General features: G+C 40.1%; 1 protein-coding gene across 3 annotated transcripts in view; it reads right to left on the reverse strand.

Moving 5' to 3' along the window:
- abca2 (ATP-binding cassette, sub-family A (ABC1), member 2) overlaps nt 1–20,179 on the reverse strand; it is a 121,351-nt gene that overhangs the window by 3,985 nt on the left and 97,187 nt on the right. For all 3 annotated transcript variants that reach the window (XM_084729247.1, XM_084729246.1, XM_084729245.1), the window contains 21 exons: nt 19,974–20,170; nt 18,683–18,803; nt 18,237–18,527; nt 17,834–18,055; nt 15,189–15,291; nt 14,186–14,511; nt 13,001–13,214; nt 12,185–12,290; nt 11,993–12,104; nt 11,075–11,135; nt 10,507–10,681; nt 10,284–10,399; nt 9,561–9,708; nt 9,261–9,384; nt 7,420–7,552; nt 7,166–7,286; nt 6,841–7,019; nt 4,763–4,904; nt 4,311–4,445; nt 914–1,017; nt 733–825 (listed from right to left, as the gene is read on the reverse strand). In XM_084729247.1, the coding sequence (XP_084585373.1) occupies nt 733–825; nt 914–1,017; nt 4,311–4,445; nt 4,763–4,904; nt 6,841–7,019; nt 7,166–7,286; nt 7,420–7,552; nt 9,261–9,384; nt 9,561–9,708; nt 10,284–10,399; nt 10,507–10,681; nt 11,075–11,135; nt 11,993–12,104; nt 12,185–12,290; nt 13,001–13,214; nt 14,186–14,511; nt 15,189–15,291; nt 17,834–18,055; nt 18,237–18,527; nt 18,683–18,803; nt 19,974–20,170 (3,223 nt within the window). The remainder of the gene's footprint in view (nt 1–732; nt 826–913; nt 1,018–4,310; nt 4,446–4,762; nt 4,905–6,840; nt 7,020–7,165; nt 7,287–7,419; nt 7,553–9,260; nt 9,385–9,560; nt 9,709–10,283; nt 10,400–10,506; nt 10,682–11,074; nt 11,136–11,992; nt 12,105–12,184; nt 12,291–13,000; nt 13,215–14,185; nt 14,512–15,188; nt 15,292–17,833; nt 18,056–18,236; nt 18,528–18,682; nt 18,804–19,973; nt 20,171–20,179) is intronic.

Here is a 20,179-nt window from a genome sequence, read left to right on the forward strand (position 1 = left end):
ATGAAGTTTTGAGTTCTGTAGTAATCAAATTTTGACCACAGATCATGACTTAATTTCAGAAAGAAGAAGAGTGCAATTATGAAATGTGAAACTTTTAAACTTTAGAAGCAGAACATCACAACACTGTGCAGTGAAGCTCAGCACTAAGGTCTGGGCACCAACGCACCTTAACAACACACTTTTAGAGAGTGGAGTATCAACATAAAATGGAATAACATTAGTGTGCCTTTTTCAGACTTTAATTGCATGAAGTAACTGCAGAAAAAATATATTAATTACTATTATTTTGATGTAGAAGTTGTATTATTTGGTAGAATAAGAACAAACATTTGAAGGATTTCTGCTCTGAAACTTATTACGAAATTACAGTCCATGAATTCACCACTGGAAATAAATAACAGGGAAAATTCAATCACATACATTAAAGTGAAAAGATAACTTTTTCTGAAGACAAAAAGAACACTGAGCATATGTAACTCAACTTAAGATACTTTCTTTCTTATTTGTGTTTTTCATGAAAGGTGACAAATATTGTAATACTGTCTTTTCACCTTGTTTGTCTTTGTAAGATGACAATAAAAAAGGTCAAGTATAACAAAATAAAGTGGTGCATGAATGCAGTCCATCTATCAGAAAATGACTGCCAGCTGTTGATCTGTATAAAACACTGCAGGTTAGATCACATCTATAAACAATTAAAGGAGAAACGAGGGTGTATCTTCTCCTCCTGACCTGTTCTTGAGGTGTTGGATGCTGCCCAGACATTTAAACCTTCCATTCACCATGATGCCCAGTCTGGTGCACAGAGCCTCACACTCCTCCATGCTGCAGAGGACGGAGAGCATGAAAAAACAGATTAAAGACACTACGGTGGCAGAGAAGTGAAGACAAGCCACAACAGGTGGTGTCTCACCTGTGTGATGTCAGCACCACAGAGCGTCCAGTCTTGATGATGTCGAGGATTAGATTCCAGAGGAATCTGCGGGCCTTTGGGTCCATCCCAGTGGTGGGCTCATCCTGGAAAACAACATACACACAATTAGGCCTGGGCAATATATCTATATTATATTGTATCGCATTATCAGACTAGATATTGTGATATAATTTGGATATCATTATATTGTGAAATGGAATAAGTGTTGCCTATTCCTGATTTTAAAGGCTGCATTACAGTAAAGTGATGTCATTTTCTGAAGTTATCAGACTGTTCTAGCTCTTCTATTTTCTGGGTTACACATTACTGATTATATGTCAAAAATCTCTTTGTGTTCATATTTTATGAAAGCACCAATAGTTATCTCTGCAATATTACCGCAGTTTTTGTTCAACATTTGATTTTGTCCATATCATCCATCAATAATACAACAAACTTATTTCATCACCTTAGCCACTCTTTGGAGTACACGTCATTTTGTCAGTCACAACCTACATGATCAATACCTGACTGATATCAAACTACACTATTGTGACAGGCTTTTCAGTTATGTGGCCCAGGCCTGCACAAAATACTGCTACAAGGCTTATAGGTAGATTTTTTTTTGCAGCTATTGACAGTCTCATTGTAGTTTCTGTTGTCCTTCTACCTTGTACATATTAAACTGATAAATGTCTCACAAAGGCAAAACCTAAAATACTTTCCAGTCTATTACAACTCATCAACTTCATAGCTGAGGTCTAGGATCACAGAAACATTACTTAAAAGAAGTCAAACCTGTTTATTACTAATTAATATAATTCATAGATGACTTTATTGTCCATTAAATTCACATAAAATTGATATTTGTCTTTGGCACTGACATATGGGGAGAAGACACACTATATAGTTTTTTCCATCGTGGCCACATTTTTCACACCACAGAAATAAAATATGCACCATCACGTTTGGCAACCTGTCCTCTCGTTCACCGTATGCAGTTTTTAGCTGTAGCAATTACTGTTTCATTAAACAGCTGTAGTTTGAGAGGTACGTTGTCTTATCTTATGTCTCCTTTTGGAGTAATTAAAATTGACTGTACTGTTGCTCACAGGTGATTGGCCAATTTCACCAACCTGAGTTCTTTGCAGTTAAAACCTCATACAGAGACAATTACACCTGGTTGAAATTATTAACAGTTTAAAATGACTGTCTGTCTCTCTCTCTCTGTCTGCCTATCTGTCTGTTTCTGTCTGTCTTTGTCTTTCTGTGTCCAATTTTGACATTTTTGTCTGTGGTCTATTTCAACTGTTCATAAATTCAAACCTTGATCTGCTTCAGGTTAAATTCTCTCTTTCTTTCGGTCCTTTCATTATTCAAATTTCTCTGTGCTGTAACATACAGGTGATTGGCCAGTTTCATCAACCTGAGGCTGGTCCTGTCTTCTGATTGGTGGATTGACCTAAAGCTGTTTTTACAGAAAGAATTACACCTGAAGCAGCTCAAAGTGTGAAGTTATTAACAGGTTAAAAACACTGCCTGTCTGTCTGTCTCTGTCTGTGTCTTTCTGTGTCCAACTTGGACATTTTAGACTGCAGTCTTTTTTAACTGTTAATAAATTCAAAGTTTGAGCTGGTTAATGTTAAATTCATTCATTCATTCATGAAATGTCCATCTTGTCTACACAGTGGATACATGTCCACTCACAGTTGCTGGGCAGAAATTGACGAGGCTGATTGTGATTGGCTTAATTGAATGTCTAGCTCTGAGTCTAATATCCATGTCTGCCTACTGATATTTTTAATGTCAGCCATATTGTTCTTCTGTCCTGCTTACTTACACAACTTCTCATATAGATACACACACACAAAAGCTGTTCTTTGTGTCTGTAAGGAGACTTTTACTGACACACACTCTCACCCATATACATACAAACACGCATGATAATGCATGCACATACACAGAGACACACATTCACATACATACACACACGTGTGTGACAGTGCGTGCATGTGCACACAGACACACAACCTCAATGATACATCTACTGCTATTAATACTTCTGGCAATATGGTGGGGATACTAGTTGGCAGCGAGCATCAGGCACACTCAGAATTTTGTTTGAAATTTTCTAGTTGTCTATTGCTGTTCCAAGATGTTTGAGGTGTGTGACCTGCTCCACCTCTTGGCCCTTCATACTGATAGGTCTGTATATGGGTTTTCCTGTTGCCTCCTGACCACCGCTCCCTGGTTTTCCTGAAGATTATCAAAGTCCAGATTGCTGCTGTGGGCTCAATAAACATGTTGTCAAACATGATCACCAGGTCTGCAATTGTTAAATGTAAAACTTATCAGATGCTTGATCAGGTTAGAAACAAACCCACAGCTTAGGCTAATTTATTTATAACAGAAACTGAAGGTAAGGTAAAATTATTACCAAAACCATCTGATTTAAAGATACATTTCAGTTTACCGACCAACAGTTCTCCTGTGCAATGAGCAGTCCCTTCAGGAAGGACATGCAATGTTGCAATCACAACAATTAACACAAGTTCAGCTAATCCCTGTGAGTTAGATTTTTTTTTGTCACAGATACTGAAGAAGTTTATCTTGTTATGCACATAAATGCTCTGCGCACTTAGATTTTTTTTTTTTAGAATTTTGTGCTGGTTTTGAGTTTGAGCTCCAAAAAGGTTTTGCTTCTCTGTGGAATACTCCCCAAGTGAACTTACATTTAAAGCACATTTTCTTAGAATTTTTGTAATCTTGAGCCTTTTTGTTGAGGCTAAATAGAACACTCAGAACAGAGTGTGGTTTCATTCTCAGTGGAGCGAGTTGCCTTTGATTTTTAATGAATTATACAAAAAAATGATTAAAAGAATTTAAAAAATCACAACTTTTTTTTCAATTTTCACATGTTCTCACAATTTCTTTGAAAAAAATACCTAAAAACATCACACACATCGCAATTTCGCAGGTATTTTAGGCTGCAACAATCCCCAAAAAGCCTGCAAAATCCTGGAGGGACTGAATGAGGGATTAGACTCACTTTTAGGCCTCCAAGTTTGACTTCTTTTTAGTCACTGTGTTCCCAGATCCCACCACAAAGACACCAGTTGCAATAAACCAGAATTCTGGTTTATTGCAACGGTGATTAAAGTTCAGTGATCCATCTGCACATAGCCTTGTTGTGGATGCAGATGTGGCATGTGTGACACTGCACAGTGTACAAGGGAAGATACTGTGGTGAGAATCACTGCAGTCCTCGTGTTCATTAGTATTAAAAATCAAATATTGGTGAATTTATACTATTTCTCATTTTATATGTAGGTTTTTTTTATTCCTTTTAACAAAGTGTACATGTGCAGCTTATAAAACATCCAGTCAAACTTCTTACCAGGAAGATGAGTGAGGGGTATCCAATCAGAGCGATGGCAGTGGAAAGCTTGCGTTTGTTCCCTCCACTGTAAGTGCCGGCAGGCTTGTCTGAATACTTGGACAACTCGAGCTTCTCTAAAGCCCACTGCACCACCTACAGGAGGGAGAACAGTAATGTCAGTTTGTGACGGAGATGCAACTGTTGCATTAAGAATTCCTGCCACAGAACAAACTGGCACCAGATTTGAATTACAGGGATTCACTTAGTGGGCTGGGAGAAATTCATGTCTTTGTGATATTTCTACATTTTAGGGTTGTCACTACTTCAAAGGACTTGGTTAAGAAGTGAAGTATAGAATTAGGTTGAGTGTAAGAGTTGGGGCAAGGTTAGGGGATAGGGAATGCGTTTAGGCAATTTGGGTCCTCACAAGTATGGAGAGAAAAATGTATATGTGTGTATGTGAGACCAACCCTCTCCTGGTCCTTCCAGGGGATTCCACGCAGCCGAGTGTAAAGCTCCAGATGTTCCCTGGCAGTCAGGTCATCAAACAGAGCGTCAAACTGTGGACAGTAGCCGATACTCTGCTGCACACGTAACAGGTCCTTCAGGATACTGTGCAGACACACACACACACACACACACACACACACACACACACACACACACACACACACACACACACACACACACACACACACACACACACACAGAGAGATAGGAACATCATTGATTTCTTGATGTCCCTGTGACTTTAAAGAATAAATTACTAATATGGACAATAGTTTCTGACATTGGTCCAGTAATGAGGGAGAGTGTGGCAGCTGGCAGAAGTAAAATTAAGATACAATGTAATCCCTCTGGGTAACTGTGTACAGTCAGAGTAGGTCCATTAAATGAGCTTATTTTGGCACTGACAGCTCAGATTTTTTTTTGAATTGTAAAATAATTTTTAAAGTTTTATTGCTCTCGCCAAACTAAACAGCCTCCATTTGCAAAAATAGGTAATTCTGTCATCATCATCTTCATTCAAACTCAACAGAAACAAAATAAAACTGACAAAATGTCTTGACCCGTCTTTCCAACAATCACCAAGTTTGGTTGTTTGGTTGAAATAAAGCCTTTAATCACCACAGTAGACATAAAAATATTTTGGCTCTACACTCCGTCACTCCCTGCTGCTCCTCTGATGTCCGTCCTCCCTCTCACTCTTCTCATATTTTCACATGCAACACTGTGCATTTTTTTTATTATTATTATTTATTTCCACCAAACCAGAGTTGGTGATTGTTAGAAAGATAACCCAAGACAGTTCTGGTGAGTTTTATTCATTTATTTATGTTTTGAATGAAAATGAAAATGATAATGATAAAATGATCAATTCTGCAAACAGAGTTTGGTTAGTTTGGCGAGAGCAATAAACCTGCTGTTTCTGGTTAAACAAAACTTATTTTAGTCTTTATTAAGAAGGTCTGTCTCTGTAGGGATCCTTTCCTTCATGTTGTCCGAAACAAGCACCTTTAATGGACACGTTGACAGTATGCATTTTAATCTTAGTTTCACATCCGACAGCTGCAGCGCTCTCTCACAACACTGAACAAATTCAAAATCTGTTCTTCTCATCAGTCACTCAGACACAAAAACAGGTTGAAAAGTTCCCCTTTTCAGCTTTCCCTTCACTAGAACTAGTAGTAGTAATTCAGACCCCATTGCCTCTGTCCAACCCTATGTTCATTCACTACACCACACAATAGTGAAGTAAGATTCATCTCTTCAGACATCACTTTGAGTCCAATCATCTGCACAACAAAAGTACAAAATATGGAGAACTGAGTGGTGATTTCTGCAAACCTGGAACACGATTTTTACTCTCTGTACACGACAGCATTTCTGCTTCACTGTAACAGGACTTGCAGGTGACAGGGCCCAGTCCAGCTGACAGTTGACAAACTCCCTACCAACCGTCCTGTTGCAGATATTTGTTTGTGACTGTCTGCTTGATTTTATGCACCTGTTAGCAGCGAGTGTGGCTGAAGCAGGTGAGCTTACTGAATAGAGAACTGTCTGCATACATTTGACCATAGAGGGTATTTTTTCCTAACTGATCTGTTTGTTGTTAGTTTGAATTCTGCTCCCTGTCTGGATGAATCAGTCTCAATGTGACTGTTTTTGCATTGCTGCTGAAGAATGAAGAAAACACCTGCACAGTAGAAGCTGACATTCTTTCAGGAATTCTACAGAACACAGGATTACTGTGGGATACCTGCAGGATGAGAGTTTCACTATTCATCTCAGGACTGGGACAGGACAGGAAAAAGGTCAATGGAAGTGGGCAAGATGTTGAGTGTGCACTGTGGATTGATGGGAACAGGATGGGATGGGAATCATTCTTCTGGGATTGGGACAGGACAGGAACTCTTTTAACTCTGTCATGGGATTTGGATGGGACAGGAGTATTTTTGTGGGAGTGGGATGGGACAGTGAAAATCCTCTCCTGTGTCACCCTCTACAGCACATTAAAAGTAAGCGATGTGATTTCTCTGCCACTGACCTGTTTCCGTTAATGAAGGCCTCTCCTCCGGTGGTGCACTCGTCGCCCGTCAGCATCTTGAAGGTGGTGGTCTTCCCAGCTCCGTTCACCCCCAGCAGTCCGAAACACTCACCAGGCCGGACGCCCAGACACAGCCGGTCCACTGCCAGGATACGACCCATCTTCCTCGATTTATACACCTGAGGGACACGCAAAGGACATGTGCAGATACACAGTACATCCCAGTGTTAAATCCCTTATTACCAATCATGTATATTTCACGTGTGTGATTTGCAGAGCTCAAATTTCTGCAGATTCTTTGATGTTGATGAGCTGTTTGTTTAACCTTTGTTAGGTTCTCGATCTTCAGCATGTCGTTGTCAGCGTCTCCTCGCAGGACTCTTCGTCTCTCACAGGCCACGTCTACATCATCATCGTCTATAGGCTGGCAGCTGACTGGCACCCTCCTGGACACGCATACGAACAGATTTCAATCATATTTTTGATGTTGCTTTTTCCCCTCGGCATGCTCACTGCAGCCCTCAGACAGAGATATTCTACATTTCTAAAAATACATATATACAGAAACACATCACTCACGGGGGTTTCCTGAGGAAGTTGTACTGACAGAGGATGGTGATGAGGAAGCCAACAAAGCCTTCAATTGTCATGGCAACGAGTCCCCGAGTCACAATGTCCCATTCAAATGGAGACTTCATCTTGTCAAACTGACCTGAAAGCAGAAATTCACAACAACTGATATTTTCTTACTTCATTCTTTTTCACAAACAGTTGTCTGTGTCTAAAGTAAAAGAATTAGTGACCAACCCTGTTTAGGCCAGCTTTATAGTCTGCTAAACTGGTCTTTGTGTTTTTATGGTTTTGCTTTTATGGTCTCTGTATTTTACTGTGCTGTTTTTATGGTTTTTGCTATATGTTGATTGTACAGCACTTTGGTCAACCAATGTTTTTAAATGTGCTCTATAAATAAAGTTGGATTAGATTTGGATATAAGGCTGGAAATAGTTTTACTGTCAACAAATACTGTGAAAAGACATAAAGCAGCAATGAATTTATCCTATTAACAAATATAAATTGGAGACAAATCTGTAAAAGATATGAGATTGGCAAAGACTGCATATACTTGAGACAGATAGTGAGTAATACAGATTTTCTGTCTAATAAAATGGATAAAATGCTGGAAGAATGGGCAGTTAAGGGATTACAAGTCTATTCACAGATGATCACAAATAATATGATGATAAAATAATGATGATTCATGAGTATCATTAAACACCAGAGAGAACAGAGTCAGAGGATGTAGGGTTACTGGATTTTATAAGCAAAAACAGAGACAGTGAAAATCTCAGAATCTCAAAGCTGTATAAAATCTTACAGGAAACAAAGGTTAAGGCAGACAACACCAAAGAGAAATGGGATACAGAAATGGCAATAACAGTTACAAAAGAAGATTGAGAAGATGCCTGTAAAAGATGTGTCTATATCCACACATATCCACTGCAGTTTATTTGAACTCAATCTCACACACACCATCCTGCTGCCCCACATACTCACAGGAGCACCAAATGTGGATTATTCCGCCACTGAAAATAGTCCCCAACAAATACACCTTTTCCCTCTGTTTGAGTAACATTTGTTAAATCTACAGCAAAAAGCTGTTTTAGGAAATTACTGATGGTTTCACTCAATATCTCTCCTTTACATTTGTATAATTCTGAGTACAGAGGCAAGAAAGATAAAATTAAAAGATAACTTCAGTATTTTTCAACCTAGAACATATTTTCTATTGTTTTTAAGTCTATGTGATTAATGGAGACAACAATTTACAGTTCTTGAAATTGGCACAGTATTGAGCAACAGCGCTGCAGCCGTCAGCTGGAGAAATGGGCTGTGATGTAAACCTTAAGGGAAAATCTAATTAGGGCTGAGTACCGGACTTCAATACTTTTATGGCACCAAGTATCAAAAAATGCCTTGTTGTCAGATACTAAATTTCAATACCTGAGGAGTAAATCCTGTCAACATCAGTGAGCAACAAAGCACACAGCATGGTTTGTACCAAGATCTAATAAAGCTGATGATTGACTGTCAATGTTACACGTTGTGGAGGCACGGAAGAAAAAACTATTATGCCCAGAGACAGGGATCATTGTTTTGTTTGTTACCGCCAGGTCTTTAAAGAGCTTCTTCCTTTAAAGTGAATACATGTATCATAATGTGTAATATCTTATTTTTTTGCTCAGGAACTAGTATTAAAGCTAAAGCTATCAAAACTATTCTCAGCATGGTAAAAAAAAAAGTTTATTTCAAACAAACCAAATTGGTGATCGGTGGTGCTCTAGGCTTTAGAGAAGCAAACACTGTAATATTTGGTTCACTTTGTTTGTAACATCGTACATTCTGTGTGGTGATGAGTATACCTATTTTGGCGTAATATTCATTGATGTACTCGTTGTAGGCCATCTCCATCAGGCCGTGACCCAGGTTGTAGTTTGGGAAGATGAGAAAACAGGACTTCAGGTAACTGTTGACTTTTTTCAGATCCTGGAGGAGAAGAGAACAGTGAAGTGAGGAATAAATACAAACACACACAAGATAGAAACAGGTCTTTTGCACAATGTGTTATATCCATTTAGTATCATTTGTTTTTCTTATCTTCATTTCATCATCAACATCTAATCTGTTAATTATTCTGTTACAATAACAAGAGTCAAACTGACCTTGTCATGTTCAAAGAGCTGCAGGAGGAAGGTGGCCACAGTTGCAGTGATGCCTATGAAGAGGTTGATGACTATGAGGAACACGTAAGCCGTGCTGGGAACCTCAAACCAGAAAGATGCTGGGTACATGATGGGAGTGATGGACCACCTGGAAGGTAAAAGCACTCAAAGTAACCTGAACCCTGTCACTGCTCTGCTGCATACATGATGGAGTAGCTCTGCTTTCACTGACATGTATGAACAGGTACACTTACAGAACACTTTAGACACACAACGTTTTCAACTAAACAATAACTTCACCTGAACTGTTCTCACTTTTTTGTTGAGGTCTGATCTGTTTTGTCAATATTTTCTTATTGAAATGATTGAAACATGAATAAAGTCTTGAAAAAATAAAAAAGATTGTGTCGACTTTTGTTTTTTAAAGGGTTAAAGGGATCAGTAGACCAGCAACATCTGTGCTCTGTGAGGGAAAATTTGCAGAGAAGTCTGGTTGCTGTGGAGAAAGTGAAATTTGGCTCATATAACAGTGGTTTGTCATTGGAAAAGGCTGCCTGACAGCTATTTAAAGTGGTACAAATATTCCAAACATAGCGCCTACACCTGTACAACTCCTCTTCAAATAACTGGAACCATGTCTTTAACCAGGAAACGGCTATCAAACTCTGATGCCTGATGGGTAAAAAGTAAAAATGTGTGTGTATGTGCAGTGAGATGTCTCACCCGTAGAGAAGAAAGAGGGAGAGGACTGCAGGGAAGTTGGTTGGGGAGGTGTAGGCTGGCAGGTCGAACACAAACAGAATAATGACGCAGCATGTGGCAGGTACCAGGTAGTTCAGCTGAGGACAGACGATAGGGGACAGCATGTTCAGACACTGCACCTACACAGCCACAGCTCTCGATCTGTTCACATCAGTCACACACGGTGTACCCTCCTCCTCCTCACCATGTCCCATATGTAGTTAGCCAGCCAGTAGATGACAGGGTCACAGCCGCTGACAAACTGTAGGTGTTTGGCCTTTGTGGATTTCTCTGCAACCAGGAAAACCACAAAGCTGGCTGGCACGAAAGACATGGCCACGATGATGAAGATGGCAATGACCACATCTGTCCCCTGGAGCCTGGAGGTGCAGGAGAGGGGAGAGAGGAGGAGAGAAAATATATAAGGGAGAGTTCATATGACATTTACACTACAATAATCCACCCATGACTTGACTTTATAACTCTGAAATCAGGGAAATATTGCTCCAGTTAGCTTGTCAAACTTTGATACTACTGGAAACCAACAGATTACATTGTGGATAAGTATAGTTCAATGACCCTGGAAATGATCTGAACACCACAAATATTTCTGTCACATTTATTTTGTGATGTTGTCAGATCTCAGTTATAAACTTGGTTGTTTTACTTGTATAAATTGTAATGATGGCCACAACCACAAGGCACTAAATATGATAAATATATAAATAAATCATAAATAAATATATAAATATGAAAACTGCTGAGCAACTTACAAGTAGTCCAAAGAGAGGCTGGCACTGGTTCGATTCATTGGGTGGTTTGTCAGTGTGATTCCTGCAAAACACGCACACACACACACGCACACACACACACACACACACACACACACACACACACACACACACACACACACACACACACACACACAATCCAAAAGAGAAATTTGGTGTCTCCTCAAATACACAAAATGCATTATGAATTACCATAACATCTACATTTATAAACTACTGATATAGAACACAACAAACTATGAGTTTAAAATGTATATGAAATGTACTCATTTCATTGTAAAAGTGCATCACAGCAGAAATCAAATTTGCTGAGTGTTTTGTTTCCCACAGCCTCATAACAAATTTGCACTGTCCTCTTGACACAACAGAGGGCTTTCAACTTGAAACAAATACAGGAAGTGTTGAGTGATGCAGTAACTTTAAAAGGGAAAATAGGAGCGGATCAAAACGAGGCTTTACACGGCTCAGATTTCCCATCATGCCTAAAAGCCGGACTGAGTAGTTTGCTGTCTCATCCCATGCTGCCTGCCACAATAAAACCAAATACACTCATCACAAAACGGAATTAGAAATAAGGGACTGCCTCTAATATAAGCCAGCTTCAAGTAAAGCCCTGTTATCTTCTGCAGCTGAGGTAAATAAAAGCCCTGGTCAGTATCTGAAATACGTTATGAGTTTTACTCTGCCAATTAAAGCCAACAAAAACGGGTTTGTGACCCATTGTGGGTAATGACCTTATGTTTGGGAAATGCTGATGTAGATTTTAACCCAACCAGAAGCAGCCCTGAAACTACACAACTCTAAATCCCAACACTGTCAATTATTTGGCATTTAACTGTGAAGACATATCAGCGTCTTCAAATTCAAAAGTCTCTTCCATGTTGTATGTTGTATATTTACCGTAGGCAGCAGGGTTGCCCTTGGATGCCGGCAGGTTGGCACGCAGGATGGCGTTGTTGAGGACGTTCAGATACGTTGGCATGCTGTGGTAACCTTTGTTGTTGTACAGCACCTGGACACAAGCGCTTACTGTCAGTGGTTGTTTAAAGTGCATCTGTGAACCTTTAGACCAGTTCACAGCAGCCATCTTACCTGAGCTGATCTGCGAACTGCTATCTTGCGGACCATTGGAGGTATCTTTCTCCCAAAGGATGCTGGGATTGATTTCTGGATGTTCCCCACTGTTAAACCACCATATCTGTTGAGAAGTCAGTGAACAAAGGTATTACAGGTTTGCACGTCTGTTGCATCACTGCATAATCAAGACCAAATGTAATCACAGTGCTGTGCAGTGAAACTAAATCGAAAAAGAATTCAGGAACTCAACCACCACCAAAACTGTCTTCACAGCCCATTTTACTGTGTATATATGGACAGAAAACCTGAAACTCAATCTTATTTACAGTAAATACCTTGTTAACTTAAACTCATTACTTAAAAATATTTTTACAATATATTTTTGTTCTTATTTTTTGTGCCTGACAGCAGGGGAAATACGAGAACTCACACAATTCACGATTACATGACTTCATGCTCACACAGGAAGGAGGAGGCAGGGGGCTGGGGGAGGGGATGGATGATACTGGGTTGCAGAACATTCTTTGAGAATCACTGTTTAATATGACTAACTTTTAACTTTGAAAAAAAATACAGACTGTGTTGACTCAAAAAAACAAAACCAAACTGATGCAGTCAAGTAAAATGAAATGTCAGTTTGTCATTTTACTGTATTGTAAACAGAGTTTGAAAGCATTATTTGATAGTGGCATTTTAATTGTAAAATTAAAGTATTTATGATTTGCAATTTAGCATTGTGTGTTATTAGATTTGTACATTAAAAATCTGGTGTGAAAACTGAACAAAAGGTCATGATAATGTATCATTTAGGAACTGAAAATGAAATTAAACCTGTGCAGACGCAGTCTGTCTGATGTGAAGAGCAGATACTCAGAGACGTTCCGGCCTGTGATGTCCACCAAGATATCACCTGTCACCACCTTCATGAGGGGGGGGCGCCCTCCCACCCCACTGGGGCAGGAGAAGCCAGTCCCCTGCATGGAGCAGGTGCATCTCACCGGCTCATGGACGGAGAGGGGGAGGGTGGGAGGAGACGTCACGGGCTCTGAAGAAACAGAAAAGAGGAAAGACACAGGTGGAATTACAGTTTTTCTCGATTGCTAAGAAACGCTTCAGGAAACTGGGATCCACTTGATCTTCATCATCATCATCTTAGCACAGCAGAAGTCTTCACTTGCAAATGCATTGACACTTCTTCATTAGTATTGCATATTTTCACAGCCTTTTTCAAAGTAGTTAATAAAGATCTCATAGAAAGAACAAAAACTCTATTGGTTTAACTGTCAAACAAAAGGAAAACATCTATTCACAGCTGAAAGAAATTATTTATATTATTCAGAATCTCTAATGCACCTTGTACAACTCCTCAGTCAGCAATCAATAATTATCCATCTACAAAAGATTAGACCTATTGCTATTTGCAAGTACAGCTCAAAGACGGCAAAGGCACATACAGTAAGGAGAGGCCAGGAGGCAAGGAAGGAAGAGGAGTTTGTGTTTATATGGAAGATTCTGATGCAGGTCAGTCATTTTTTGTTTCAGAGTTTGGGTGAAATTCTGTGAAAAAGTGTACCATGATGAATGCCCAAATTTGTCTAGTCTAGGTGCTTACAGTACTGTAGGTCTTACATGTCAATCATAGGTCATTGCATGGAAAGACAAGAATAAAATGTATGATGAAAACTTTCTTAGAAAAGTTTTTTGAGACGCCAGTTTTTTGAGATACAGTATTTCAACAGGAAATACTGTAAAAAAAAAAAAAAAAGTGCAGGTGCAGAGTGAGAAAAATGTTGATTAAGTTTGGCAGGAAATGAGACAGGCAGCATCATCCAGAGTGTGTTATTTTAGAGCAATGTGCATTCTGCGCTCCTGCAGAGCTCCTGCACAAATCGCCTCAACTGTGGACAGTATATTAAACAGGATTACAATCTATTTAACATACAGTCTATGGCTCAAACTCACTATTTGGACTGCTGAATTAAATTTTGTTCTTGCAATGGCTACATATTGACTCACCACGGACTGTGGTTGGTGGTGCAACTGTGAAGTTCCACAGTCCATCCTCAAAGCGAGGGTCTGGGTCATCTGAGGGTGCCGGTGAGGGAGGTGGGGGTACGAAGTTGGAGAGGGGGACCCCCTGAGTGAAGGAGTCCAGACACATGGAGTCAAAGTAGCGGGCAGCCAGGGTCTTGGAGTTATTGGCGCTGGGGTTGAGGGTCTGGGCCAGCTGGTCCAGAGTGCTGTTGAAGGGGGTTTTGAGGACGCAGGTCGCACCCACGCCCGAGGGCAGGCGGAGGGTGTTGATGATCTTCTGTGGGCTGGCGTCTGGTGACAGCTTACTCCTGAGAGGGAAAGACAAAGATGCTCTGCTAAGATTCTGAACATGATAGCTGATTGTATTGATAGTCACATAATCCATCTTCCTAAGTGTTTCAAAGTGTTAAAGTTGAACATCTTAAAACCAGCTTGTCTGTTAACATGCTGCAATGATTTTTCCCCAAAAGCTATGATCAAACATTTGAGTCATTCTTTACTACATTTATCCTTGTCTTGAAGCTCGACCCCTAAGTTTGTATGGAACTTTCACTGTTAATACATTATAATAAAAATAGCAGTAAAATCACTGCACTTGCATAGAACTGTAACTAGACCTACAACAAGTAATCGAATAAATTATCAAATTAATTGCCAACTATTTTGATAACTGATTAACTGGTTTGAGTCATTTTTTCATTTAAAATGCCCATAATCTCTGATTTCACCTTCTTATATATGAATATTTTCCTTTGCTCATCTCTGACGGTAAACTGAATATCTTTGATATTTAGATCACATGATGATCTTTGTGGACAAAACAAGACATTTGAGAATGTCATTTTGGACTTTTTCACCATTTTCTGCCATTTTATAGACCAAACAACTAATCTATTAATCAAGAAAATAATTGACAAATAAATCAATTATAAAAATAATCATTAGTTGCAGCCCTAATTGTGACCTAAAACACATGCCATCTTACCTGTACTGGGGTCTGTTTTCATTGGCGTAGGGGATGAAGTTGCCTCTAGGTTGGGTGTAGTTATGATACTGAGACGGGGACAAGATCAGGGGGGGCAGATCTCCTGTAAAACAAGACAAACATAATGTTCATCCACATCTTCACCTACAAGTTTGTGTTTTTTTAAACTGTTTCCAATCATTGCTTATCAAAGCTGCAGTAAATATCTTTAATATGAACACTGTATCAAATTAGTATGAACATGTAACATGAATGGCAGTGCTTGACATGACAAACCCACAGAAAATGATCACCAGCTGTTCAGTTCTTCTCAGCTCCACAGAGCTTTTTAGTATTTTTAGATCATTATTTTGGTTTCAGATTTACTGGTATGGTTCAGGCTCAGTGGGTTCTTTAACCACAGCCATGGTGACCAGTTTTCAAACATAAAAAACAACAGAATAAAAACATAAAATGCCTCCATACTGCTCGTCTGGTGTAATTCAAGTCTCCTAAGGGTCCGGCATGACAAGCTGACTTGAAAGACATCATTTTCACCATGTTTTTATCCTGAATCTTCACTGTAGATCTTTAGCTTGGAGCCACGTTCACATGCTCACTGTCTTAGCTGGGTGTGTGTGTTGTGATGGTGTGCAAACGGCATGTTGGGGCTCTAGGAGACTTGGATTACACCAGACGAGCAGTATGGAGGCATTTTATGTTTTTCTTTGGTTGCTTTTTTTTACATTTGAAAACTGGTCACCATTCACTTCCATTGTTTGGGAGATTCTGCAACTTAGTTTTTCTGTGGAACTCCAGCAGTGTTTTGTGGACTAACAAAATAAACCAAAATTCAGTCAGCATGACAGTGAGTCACTAATGACTGAATTTTCATTTTTGGATGAACTATCCTTTTAAGTAATTTTTATATTACTTCAGAACTTAAAGCACTTTTTCAGTGTGGTATTTCTACTTTGAGAAGACAGTAAGAGTCTTTCATAGAGAAGCAAACATAAGAGTTGCTTGAAGTAACTGTATATTGAATACAGTGATAGCTCTACATCCATGCTTTTGAATCCTGGTCCTCAGGATCAGGAGTCCTGTTTGGTCTCATTCCAGCTTTCTAATAAGGGACTCATTTACAGCTGGCTGAATGCAGTTAACTCAAACTGGGCAGAATAATGCAGTCAGCTGAATGACTGTAATCTGTAAGCACCAATATCTCGACGGCGAAATGTCTCCATCAGTATCATCATCAGCACTTATTACAGCTGCAGCCGACGTCCGCCACGTGTGACCGATCCTTTTTGGTGCTTTGTATGTATGCCAAATAGGATGTATGGTCCCCAGAGTGAGACTGGTCCTAGAGGCCCATCCCACTTCCTTTTTGGAGCAGCACGCGGTCCAGCTTCAATCCAGGAGATGCAGTTCGAGGGGACAAGTTGCAAACTGTATATTCAGCAAACCTGTCTGGGGCGGCTAAGATGTCATATGGACAACTCACCACCGTGCCTGATTGTGTTTGACAGACGTTAACTGTTGTTCAGAATCAAGTTGTGTTAACTCAGACACTCCTGTCTAGGGTTTAGGGTCAGTAAGTTGAGGTTTTATGTCTACTTTGTCTTTCATTGAGAAAGTTAGAAATAGATCTGCAGTGGCAAAAGCTCTTGTTTGGAAGCAATTTTTGATTATATTTATTTATTTATTTATTTTATGTGAGGCTCACCCAAAGGCCTGTTTCCTTTGTTGTTTGTTTTTATTTTGTAGCATTTGAATTCCTCACAATAAATAGTAGAGACATACTGACCCACTTTTTTTCAGTTTCGATTTGATTCCAATGTCTGAAATTGGATATCTGCTGATACCGATATTATACCAATTGTGTATACCTTATCAATATTACTTATTAATTATTGGCACCATGTGTAATGTTATATGAGGCTGAAACAAAACTTCAGTTTAGTGGTGAAAAGTTCTGTGTCAGCTAATGTTGATGTTTGTTTGGTTTCAACATCTGGAAAGCTTGTTTACATCCATGCTCCAGAGCCTTGGACTTGTGTAATGGGGTCCTCCGACCACCGTGGGGTGCTGTAGGATTGTAGCTTTGTGACATTCACATGTGCTGCAGATAGTGCTAAGAGATATCCCTCATTTCCATTGATGCACTGCTGAGATTTTGCTATTTTATCTTCCAAAATGTTTGTAATGTATTTGTTCAGAACACAGTTGGTAATTGTCATTTTTGTGCAGGTTTATTGTTCAACCAGTACAATTCTTCGCCCCAGCTGTCCTTTAAGATAAGCTGATGTAAAGTATAATGTTAAACTCTTAATTTGCGCTGTGTAGCACATTATTAATAAATAGATACCACATGGACCTGTATAACTTAGACTGGAATAAATCAGTGATATTAGTTTGTTATCCGATAAGTGAAATAGATCAATATTGGCTCTCGATACCAATCGGATTAGATCGTTCTCATCTGTAATAAATTACTTTATGTTGCTTCCCTTTCCCCCAGCAAGCTGGGTTGTAACAGCACTGAACATGCACCAATACTATAGGGTACATTCACTACCTGCCTGGTAGGACAGAAAAACAGCAGTTCTCTTCATCCTGAGAAGCAGCATAGAAAGATACCCTTAACCATATTTGTAAAATCTCACCAATCTCAGGCACAGATAAAGCCACCGTCATGGCCACACAGACGAAGAAGGCAGGGAGGAGGATCTGAGAGAAGAGGCCCTTGGTGTTTCTTTTGGCACAGTGGAACCTCTTGACGATGAGGCCGTGAAACTGACTCAGCTTCAGCCACCAGCCCTCCAACTTGAAGCTGCCCTGCCCCTCCAGGACCTCTGGCTCCGGGGACAACGGGTTCTCTGCATCGCCTACAGGTGAGCAAGACATCAGATGAAAAAGACAAAATGGAATCATAATCAAAGAACTAAGAACTGATTTGTTCATAAGAGTTGTTGAACTGTGAGCAGTAAAAGCAAAAACATACAGTATATATCATATGTACACTGTATCAACCAACATTTCTGCTGCCTCAGTTACTAGTCATCTTACCCCTCAGGCTGGCAGAGTCAGACTCCTGACCGTTGTCAAAGAGTGGACAGTAATCTCCGTAGAAGTCTGCGTAGAGTCCCCCTTCGTCTCCCCTCACTGATCCGATGGACGAGGAGGACTTCAGGGAGGACTGGCTCTGGCTCAGCCTGGAGCACATCACCAGATTACTCAGCTCCACCTCCGGCTTCTCATTCTTCACTGATGGTCCGGTCTCACCCTGTGGCGCTCCCAGGCCTCCTGAACCCACTGAGGATTTCCCCACTGAGCTGCCCCCCGGGGAACCCTTCATGTCTGCCGAGGGACAGACACAGAGAGACAGAACTTTAACACAGACAGTTCCCATTTTGTAGGATTTTTTTGCAAAGCCATGACTCATTTATGAAAGGTGAAAACTTTACGGAGGTGTTGAGCTATCTGGACACATAGGGGCAGGGACACGGTCTTACCAGCATCACTGTTCTCCAGAGACTGGTCCTCTTCAGACACTTTGAGGAAGACCTCCTCCAGCGTGGTGTCCATCACCCCGAAGCTGGTCAAAGCCAGGCTGTCCAAGCTCTGCTCTAAAGCCTGGAGGCACACAACAGAAGAGAATGTAAAATTACTGCACAGTGTATCAATGAATTTACAAAGATCCTCAACAACACAACAGGTCTGCACAACACAGCCTTTCACCTGTGTCATGATTAACTGTCACATACACCTGGGTAGAGAGGGACAGTCCAGCTGTCATCATATGATCTAAACATTCAATTTTGGTCAAGTGTTAACAGGTGTCATGTAGTGATGATGATGATTAATCGATGATTGATTAATCAGTCTGTTCTGTACTGCTGATGGGGGCAATACACTGAGGACACACTGCATGTGTGGGAAGTTTAAAAATATAATTAAAATGTTGTTCATTAAAACTGCAATGATTAATCAAAAACTTGATTATTAATCAATCATTAAATTAACCACTAATCTAAGCCCTGTTCAGTGATTTTGACCTTTTGGACTTCTATAGTAACATTTTGCTGTATTGTTGTGAGGAGTTTCATGTAGAAGCTACTTTCTTTCTGCAGTAGAATGTACCAGAACTACTTTAGGATCGACTGGAACTACTTTCTTTCTATTAGAAAGAAAGAAACTGCTCACAACAAGGTCTGTGGATAATCTTCAGTAACCAGGTCATGATTTTTTGGAAGGGGACACTGTTTTGTTTTTGTTTGTTTTTTTGGTTCTTTGAGCACCACAAGCAGAGTACCATTAAGTCCCATTATATTGGGGAGAAGACAGATTGATTTTGGAGTGAACTGTCCCTTTAAATTACCAACCGTATTGACATGACATAAATCTGACTGGTATGAAATAATGTTGGTGAGTTAAAATACTCAAGAATGCAGAAAAAACTCAACATGTCAGTGTAAAGATGCCTTTTATAATAACTCTGTTTGAAAGATACCATACTTACATTTTACACTGTATATACAGTAACACAGTGTTTCCCAACCCTGGTCCTCAGGGCTCACTACCCTGCATGTTTTAGGAGTTTCCCTGCTCCAACACACCTGATTCAAATGTTCAGGTTGTTATCAGGTTTCTGCAGAGGCTTGATGATGAATTGATCATGTCAATCAGGTGTTTTGAAGCAGGGAAACATCTAAAACATGCAGGGCAGAGGTCTCTGAGGACCAGGATTAGGAAACACTGCAGTAACAGACGACCATAAACAGGAGGTTTTTGTGTGTCTGTTACCTGGAACAGCCTCTCGAAGCAGCCCTTCTTGACGGCCTCGGACGGTAGAACATAGGACAGCTCAGTGTTGGAGTCTGACACCAGCAGGCAGGACGCCACAAACTGGCGAATAAACTGGGTGACCCGAGCCTCTGAGCAAGGCGACAGAGAGGAGGACGGGGACAGAGACGAAGGAGGCTGCAGCTGGCTGCCCTGGCCTGAAGGAT

This window comes from Lutjanus erythropterus, chromosome 10 (assembly GCF_056507025.1).
Source record: "Lutjanus erythropterus isolate fLutEry1 chromosome 10, fLutEry1.hap2, whole genome shotgun sequence".
NCBI lineage: Eukaryota > Metazoa > Chordata > Actinopteri > Lutjaniformes > Lutjanidae > Lutjanus > Lutjanus erythropterus.